This window comes from Papio anubis, chromosome 16 (assembly GCF_008728515.1).
Source record: "Papio anubis isolate 15944 chromosome 16, Panubis1.0, whole genome shotgun sequence".
In the NCBI taxonomy this organism is placed as follows: Eukaryota; Metazoa; Chordata; class Mammalia; order Primates; family Cercopithecidae; genus Papio; species Papio anubis.
The window spans coordinates 5,030,213-5,039,321 of NC_044991.1; the positions used below are offsets into that span (position 1 = coordinate 5,030,213).

The following is a 9,109-nucleotide window of genomic DNA, read 5'->3' on the forward strand; positions in this document are numbered from 1 at the left end:
AAGTGATAATATCAGCTACATTTAGTGCTATGTACAGGTATGTCCTAAGGATTTAATATGCATTATCTCTCATTTAATCCTTATGACACTATCACCAGGGAGGTACTGTTCAACTTTACTCCCATTAAATAGACAAGAAAACTGAGGCCCCGATAGAACAAGATCAAACAAGCCTTGACTGAGGGCTTCGCACATTTTATATTTTCACATGTTTTATTTCATTTATTCCTCTGTACAATCCAGCAACTAAGCTGTGTATTATAGTCCCATTTTTAGACAAGAATTCTAAGGCTTGGAGAAACTGCACAGTAACACGCAGCTTGCAAGGCCAGGAACCAAATCCACAACTGTTGACTCCTGGGCACCTTCTCTTTTTGCCTGGCTATCTCGCCCCTCAGTGGCACCAGGACTGGACTGGTCTTTCCAGGCCCCTGCTCTTCCACACTGCACAGAGCGCAGCTCCCAGGGCGGATGGTGCAGCCTGGGCTTTAACGCCGAGGAAAAAGGAGTGCCAGTCCCACTCCATGCTTAGAGACTGGCATCCCCGCAACTGCCCAATTCCCGCGTCCGTAACACGCGTCTCTCCCGCTAAAATACACGCTTTATGACTCTGGGGGCCGCGTGGGTCTTGCAGCCAGGGCCTGGCGCAGCCCTCGCACATGACAGGGGCGGCCTAAGCGTGTGTTGGGTCAACAGTACCCGCACGCCGCGGCAAGGGCTCCCGGCGTCGCGGCTTCGCACCCGGACGGGCTGCGGTGGGGGAGCGGGGGCCCGCCCCGGACCCCGCGGGGACCCACGAGCACGAGGCGGTGCCTGGGAGTCGGGAGGCCTGGGTGGCGCTCGGGCCGCCCGCGCAGGCCTCGCCCTCCGCGTCTCCAGCGAGGAGGGGGCGGCGCCTGGGCCCAGGCCGGGGCTGCCGCGGGAGTCCCGGCCGCCCTCCCCTGCCCGGGGCAGACCCCCAGCCGGGCCCGTTACCGGTTCCGCTGCTCTTTGAAGAGCGCCGTGAGCGCGCGCAGGGCCTCCAGGTCCTGGATGGGTGCCGGCACCATGATGCCCGACACCCTGGCAGGCGGCGGCCTGGGCGCCGCCATCTTGCCGCTCACAGCTTGGCCGAGCCTGACGAGGAGGAGGAAGGCGAGGAGGGAGGGGGAGGACGGCCAGGAGGGAGGAGTAAGATGGCGAGGAGGAAGGGAGAGGCCTCGCCCTACACAACCCTAACCGCCGCCGACGCTGCAGCCCACGCTGCCCAGAAGCTGCGCCGCGGCCAGAGAGCTCGAGGCTGAGCCCAGACTCGCCTCAGGCGGGAGGAGGGGACAGCGCCGCGGGGGAGGGGGCGCTGGCGGAAGTCCCGCCTGAGGGGAGGGGGCGCGGCGGAAGTTCTGGGTGAGGGCGGAGAGGTATGCTAGGGGTGATTGACTGGGAGGTATCGCAGACGGGGCTCCTCCGAGGGGAGGGGACGCCGGGGGGAGGGGGCCCGTGTTGATAGGGCCGTAACAGGGTCTCAGTCTTGGGAGCGGGTATCGGGGACAGAGGTTCACCCTGAGGAAGAGGGGCGCGTCCTATGGGAGGGGGCCCGCGGACAGAGGGGTCTCCCCCAGGGGAGGGGATCCGGGGGGTAAGGGGCCTGTGGGGGGTTGAGCCGTAACAGGGTCTCGGTCTTGGGAGCGGGTATCAGGGACAGAGGTTCACGCTGAGGAAGAAGGGCCCTTCTATGGGAGGGGGCCCGCAGACAGAGGGGTCTCCCCCAGGGGAGGAGATTCTGGGTGGAGGGGACCCTTTTTGGAGGAGACGCTGTCTGAGGGGCTCGGGAACGAAGAGGGCCGGGCAGAGGCTCCACCTGCTAAGGCTGAAGACCTTGATCCCACTGCTCAAGTGGGTTGATCAGTTCCCCCGCGCGGGCCCACTGGAAGCCGGAGCGGTCTGTCACCAGCTTGCAAGTCTCAGACCCTGAAAACTCACTTCCCAGTACTTACTGATCATTGCTGATCAATACCAGACCACTTACCAGGCACTCAGCCTCGGGCGAGAATACATTGCTCCAGCTCCTCAAAGGTTTAAAATACCGTTCTAAGTCAAGAAGCTAAGTTACATAGCAAGAGGGTAAGAATTGTTTTTTTTCCTAAGGGAAATGAATATATTTCACAGGAATCAGACAAGGCTTCTCTAGCTGGTGTTGATCACATATTTTCTTTCCGCTGCCCTTTATTACAGTGTATATACTTTCTTTCAACAAAAATTGTTGCTAAGCCCTGTGCTAGGTGCTAGAGATACAAAGATCAATAAAAGATAGTTCCAAACCTGAAGGAACCTCACAGACTATTGAGAAGGAGAGAAGCAAACATAACTGAGTATAGTTGTGAACTGCTGTAACTGTACAAATTGCTATGGGACCACTTAAAATATGTAAATACATACCCTCTACATTCTGCTTGGAGGGTAGGAGTGTGTTTATAATATGATACTCTTAACATTCTTTGCTAAATAAAATGTAAAGATACAATAAATACCACCAGAGTATGCAGAAGAAGTGAATCCCGGTGGCGCATGGTGGTTCATGCCTGTAATCCCAGCACTTTGGGTGGCCAAGGCAGGAGGATTGCTTGAGCCCAGGAGGTCAACGCTGCAGTGAGAGCTGTGATCACACTACTGTGCTCCAGCCTGGGTGGCAGAATGATACCCTGTATCAAAAAAAAAAAAAAAAAGGAAGGAAGGAAATGAATGCTGCCGCACAAGCAAGTTACTTGATATTGTCATTCAGTTTACCCCATGTAATTGAGTATATATTCATTCCACGAATATTGCTGTGTGCTATGTGCCAGGTATTAGATCACTTATTAATAGCAATGCTCAAGACAATGCAAAATGTTTAACAATCCTTAAGCTAGCAGGGTAAAATCTCTTTAATTTTCCCTTGAGGAGCACAGGATGGTAAAATGTACTTGTTATGCACCAAAATCCTGAACTTTAGGCCAGATGCAGTGGCTCACATCTGTAATCCCAGCACTTTGGGAGGCTGAGGTGGGTAGATCACTTGAGGTCAGGCCTTCAAGACCAGTCTGGCCAACATGGCAAAACCCCGTTTCTACTAAAAATATAAAAATTAGTCGGGCATGGTGGTGGGTACCTGTAGTCCCAGCTATTTGGGAGGCTGAGACAAGGGAATTGCTTGAACCTGGGAGGCAGAGGTTGCAGTGAACTGAGATCATACCACTGCACTCCAGCCTGGGCAACAGAGAGAGACTCCATCTCAAAAACAAAACAAAAAAAAAACCTGACTTTTAGTTTTCTTATCCTCAAATGTAACAACATTCCCAGAAAAACATTCCCCATGATATGCATACTTCTCGCCTGGAATATTGCAATATATTCCTGATTGGTCTTTTGGCCTCTGCTCTTGCTTCCCTATGTTTTAGATCCTTTAAAAAATATGTCAACATTTAACTCTGCCCAAAACCCTTTAAGGGATTTCCATTTCACTCAGAGTAAAAGCCAAGTTCTTCCAATAGAAAAGCCCCTAAATGACCTGCCCGCTCCTTCACCGTCACCCCCAGCCCTTGCGGGCTCGAATCACATCTACTAGCCTCTTCCTCTTCCATTGCGCTTCAGCCATACTGATCTCCTTATTGTCCTCTGTCTACTTAAAAGGAAGAAGCCAAGGTAAAATCAATATAAAGAGTTTATTTGGGCCAACGTGAGCACTGCAGCCCAGGACATACATCCAAGTTGCCTTGGGGAGTGCCCTGGAGAACAAAAGAGAAGCTCAACTTTTTAAAGAAAACAGGACGAATCAGGAGAGAGGGCGATTTAAAAGGTTGTTTGTCATGAATTCTCATTGGTTTAAGAAACAATGTTGGGGCCGGGCGCGGTGGCTCAAGCCTGTAATCCCAGCACTTTGGGAGGCCGAGACGGGTGGATCATGAGGTCAGGAGATCGAGACCATCCTGGCTAACACGGTGAAACCCCATCTCTACTAAAAAATACAAAAAAAAAAAACTAGCCGGGTGAGGTGGCGGGCGCCTGTAGTCCCAGCTACTCGGGAGGCTGAGGCAGGAGAATGGCGTGGACCCGGGAGGCGGAGCTTGCAGTGAGCTGAGATCCGGCCACTGCACTCCAGCCTGGGAGACAGAGCGAGACTCCGTCTCAAAAAAAAAAAAAAAAAAAGAAACAATGTTGGTTAGTGATTGGCTGTACAATGTTGAACTATAGGTTGTATGCCATTTTGTGGCTAGTTGACATCAGTCTAGAGCCCAAATAGAATGTGGCTTCAAGAGGTAATTGGGCCAAAGCACTGTAGTCTCAGAGCTTTGGGTGGCTGAGGCAGGAGGATTGCTGAAGCCCAGGAGTTTGAGACTAGCCTGCACAACATAGTGTAAGACCCTATTTCTATAAAAAAAATTTTTAAGAATTAGGCATGGCGGTGCATGGCAATAGTCCCAGCTACTCCAGAGGCCGAAATGGAAGAATTCATTGAGCCCAGGAGTTGAAGGCTTCAGTGAGCTATTACCACACCACTGCACTCCAGCCTGGGTAATAGAGTGAGACCCTGTCTCTAAAAATAATAATTCTTTTTAAAAAGAGGTGAGTATTTAGCTCAAGGAGGAGTGACATGATTTGCTGTTTCATTCCAATGCTTCTCTAGGCCTGATCATTTAAAGGAGTTCATATTCCTCAGATAAGGTTTATTTTTTCCTTTTTTTTTAACCCCACAACTCCACCAAGAAAAGTACCCTCCTGCCTTAGGACTTTGTATATGCTTGTGTGTTTTGTTGTTGTTTTTGTTGTTTTACATAGAACAACTCCTCACAAACATCTCCATGACTTGCTTCCTTATTTCCTTCAACTACCTGTTCAAATGATCTTTTAATGACCTTCCTGATCAATCTATTTAAAATTGTAACAGGCTACCCAAATTTCTGATCCCCAGGAATTTTCCACATAGCACTTAACACTTGACATATTATATAACTTACTTTTCTGTTTGGTTTATTGTTACTTATCCACTTCACTTACTACTAGAATGTAAGCTCCACAAGGGCAGAGATTTTTGTCTCTTTTGGTTATTTTTGTATCTCCAGCCCAGCACCTAGAAAAAGACCTACTATGTGGTAATTGCTCAATAAAAGTTGAATTAATGAACAAAGAATCTTTTTGACTATATCAGCAGAGGCTGGGCACGGTGGCTCACATCTGCTCATGCCTGTAATCCCAGCACTTTGGGAGGCGGAGGCAGGCAGATCACCTGAGGTCAGCAGTTCAAGACCAGCCTGGCCAACAGGGTGAAACCCCCATCTCTACTAAAAATACAGAAAAAAATTAGCCAGGCATGGTGGCAGGCACCTGTAATCCCAGCTACTCAGGAGGCTGAGGCAGGAGAGTCACTTGAGCCTGGGAGGCAGAGGTTGCAGTGAGCTGAGAGCAAGCCATTACACTCCAGCCTGGGTGACAGAGCAAGACTCCATCTGTAAATAAATAAATATATATATTTTATGCAGATATATATATATCTGCAGAAAGCAAAAAGGAGATCGCATGCCTCTAGAAGAAGTACAATAATCCAAAAAGTACAGAAAAGGAGGCTGACGGAAAAAGGAGAAAAAAGTTATAAGGGAGAAGAGTAAAAGAGAGATTAACAGAACAGACAAAAAGTAGAAATATGCATAAGAGAAACGAAAGGAAATTAAACTGGTCAAACAGTGGATGTTATTGACTGCCCAAAATCGACTAGAGGATTTCAACCTTGACTTAATTGACAGAACCAAGTTAATATTTCACTAGGGCTAAATAACATTTTTAATGTTGTATAGCTGTTTGACTTAGACGAACCTGATGAACATGCCACCATGTTGATGTACGTGAATTCAACTTCAAATGAAATTTGTGATATAAATTTGTATCTTGAGCCCACTACAGAAGAATTGAATCAGCAATGACTCAGTAATCAAGAAAGAAGTAAATACAAAGAAAAGAAAAGGAAGGATGACAAAAAAGAAAATCAGACAAGAAAGTAGGTGAGGTGTGAGGCAAAAACAGATTTGGACCAAAGTGTATATGATTTTGGCAAGGAAAAGAGAGAGAAAGTAAGTGAATACTGGTAAAGAGAATAAAAGATAAGGCCGGGTGCAGTGGCTAACACCTGTAATCTCAGCACTTTCGGAGGCCAAGGCGGGTGGATCATGAGGTCAGGAGATCAAGACCATCCTGGCTAACACGGTGAAACCCCATTCTACTAAAAATACAAAAAAATTAGCTGGGCGTGGTGTCGGGCGCCTGTAGTCCCAGCTACTCGGGAGACTGAGGCAGGAGAATTGTGTGAACCTGGGAGGTGGAGCTTGCAGTGAACTGAGATCGCGCCACTGCACCCCAGCCTGAGCAACAGAGTGAGACTCCGTCTCAAAAAAAGAAAAAAAAAAAAAAAAGAGAGAGACAGACAGAATAGAAGATAAATGACAGGTGGATAGAAAAATGTGTGCTTGTGCTGGCTCTTCTCTTGGAAACTTCCTTCTTAGCATCTCTGCCTATGATGCTCTTGCTAGAAAGCTTTTGTCATATATCACCAACTCCACAAGATCTCATGTGTTCATCAGAAGAATCTCTGGTCAGCCTGTGCCTCTCTTCTGGCACTGACTTTCCATAGTCAGCCTGTGCTACAGATGTGTGTTTATGCCGTCCTCTTCCACATCTGAGGTCCCTCAAGGCAAGGATTTTCTCATCTTCATCCCAGCCCTGTGCTTAGAAGAAATGCTATCAATATCTGTTGAATGGAAAACTCTGGAGATTGAGAAAAAGGAGAAAAAAAGAGTAGTGTACTTGTTCAGAGCAGGGATTAGCAAATTGTCACCTGTGCGCCAAACTCTTCCCACCACCTATTTTCATAAATAAAATTGTATTAGAAACTGTCATAGTCATTCATTTACATATTGTCTATGGCTACTTTGGCACTAAAGTGGCAGAGTTGACTTGTTGTTACAGAGACTGTACGGCCTCCAAAGCCTACAATATTAACTGTATGGCTCTTTTTAGAAAAGGTTTGCCAACCTCTGGTAAAGAACATGAGCTCTGGAGTCAGACCTGGGTGATGTGAATCCCTCTTTTATCTCTTAGCACCTCAACTTGGACAAGTAACCATCTCTTTAAGCCTTCTTTTTTTTTTTTTTTATTTGTAAAATGGAATAGTAATAGCACCTACTTAATTAGGTTGTTGGAAAGATTTGATGATAGTCAATCCTGAGTCTGTCATATATTTAGCTTAGTTCAATACATGTTAACAGTGAACTGTATGGTGTAAAAGTGAGACAGTAGGAAGAATGAAATTGGGCAAGGAGATCAAAAGCTGTTAGGTAGTTGGGCAAATGAGAAACAGTAGGAAATACATAGGAAATTGTGGATAGGGTCAAGATATAATTGGTAATAAGTGATTGACGATAGACTTCCGGTATTTGAGGTGATCATTCTGATGTTAGTAATAGTTGCCTTGTAGGGATCAATGATTTTTTTTATAATTTGTTAAGTTATTAACCTATTCCTCATGACTGTCACCAATCCATTTTACATTTTATTTTTCATATTTCAATTTAACCAGAAGTTTTTGAGCATCTATCATAGACTATATTAGAACCTAGTCTTACGAAGATGAATGATATAATACCTCAGTCATGAATAACCTCTGAGTCTATTAAAGGAAAACAGAAATATATACTGATAATATAGCATAGTAAATAATGTCAGAAAAAAAGATGTATAAAGAGCTAGGAAGCTGGAGAGATGAAGAAATACAACTAGAGAAACCATGTAAGCTGAATCTTAGGCCGGGCGCGGTGGCTCAAGCCTGTAATCCCAGCACTTTGGGAGGCCGAGATGGGTGGATCACGAGGTCAGGAGATCGAGACCATCCTGGCTAACACGGTGAAACCCCGTCTCTACTAAAAAATACAAAAAACTAGCCAGGGGAGGTGGCGGGCGCCTGTAGTCCCAGCTACTCGGGAGGCTGAGGCAGGAGAATGGCGTGAACCCGGGAGGTGGAGCTTGCAGTGAGCTGAGATCCGGCCACTGCACTCCAGCCTGGGCGACAGAGCGAGACTCCGTCTCAAAAAAAAAAAAAAAAAAAAAAAAGCTGAATCTTAAATAATTATATGAGCACTAGACAAACAAAGGTGGAAGTACATTCCAGAAAATGAAGCACCAAAATATAGCCTCAAACCAGCTGGCTTTATATATGAGTTCTACCAAACATGGAGAAAAGATGTAATCCCTGCCTTATACAAGAAGCTTCATAAAATAGAAAAAGTTTCACTTCTGATAATGTCACACCAAGTTATTTAAAGTTATCCTCTGAATGAGAAAAACTTGTATTTTAAACTCAAATGAAATATTTCAAAAACCTCTTTGTCACCTGGTTGATCCATGCAACCAAAACATCTGAATTGGGATTAAGACAGACCCAGAATGGTGGCACATTTAGACATACGGCGGAAGCAAATGAAAAGCATCTTTGGAAGAATGTGCCATCCTAAGCATCAAGTTATTTCTACAAATACTTCTCAAATAGAGTGAACAACACAAAAATAACTCACTCTACAGGGAAACCAGATATTATAAGAACCAGCAGAAGCAACATACAACAGAAACTGATCCACAAAAACTTAAGCTATTGGAATGAAACATGGCAATGACAGAACACATTTACTATGTTCAAAGAAATAATTCGGCCGGGCACAGTGGGTCAGCCTGTAATCCCAGCACTTTGGGAGGCCGAGGCGGGCAGATCACAAGGTCAGGAGTTCGAGACCAGCCTGGCCAACATGGTGAAACCCAGTCTCTACTAAAAATACAAAAAATGAGCTCGGCATGGTGGCATGCGCCTGTAATCCCAGCTACTCAGGAGGCTGAGGCAGGAGAATCACTTGAACCCGAGAGGGAGAAGTTGCAGTGAGCTGAGACTGCGCCACTGCACTCCAGCCTGGGCAACAGAGTGAGACTCCGTCTCAAAAAAGAAAAAAGAAACAGTTCAAAAGTCCAAGCAAGAAATTGAACTATAAAAATTGAAATAGTGTATTTATATAATAAATAAAAATTCTGGAACGGAAATGAGAAATAACACAGTAACAACTCA

General features: G+C 46.2%; 1 protein-coding gene across 1 annotated transcript in view; it reads right to left on the reverse strand.

Annotated features, from left to right (window-relative positions):
• ATXN10 (ataxin 10) overlaps window positions 1-1,410 on the reverse strand; it is a 177,887-nt gene extending 176,477 nt beyond the window's left edge. The window contains exon 1 of the mRNA XM_021921665.2: window positions 976-1,410. Coding sequence (XP_021777357.1) covers window positions 976-1,091 — 116 coding nt within the window. The 5' untranslated portion in view covers window positions 1,092-1,410. The remainder of the gene's footprint in view (window positions 1-975) is intronic.
• Between the last annotated feature and the right edge of the window lie 7,699 nt (window positions 1,411-9,109).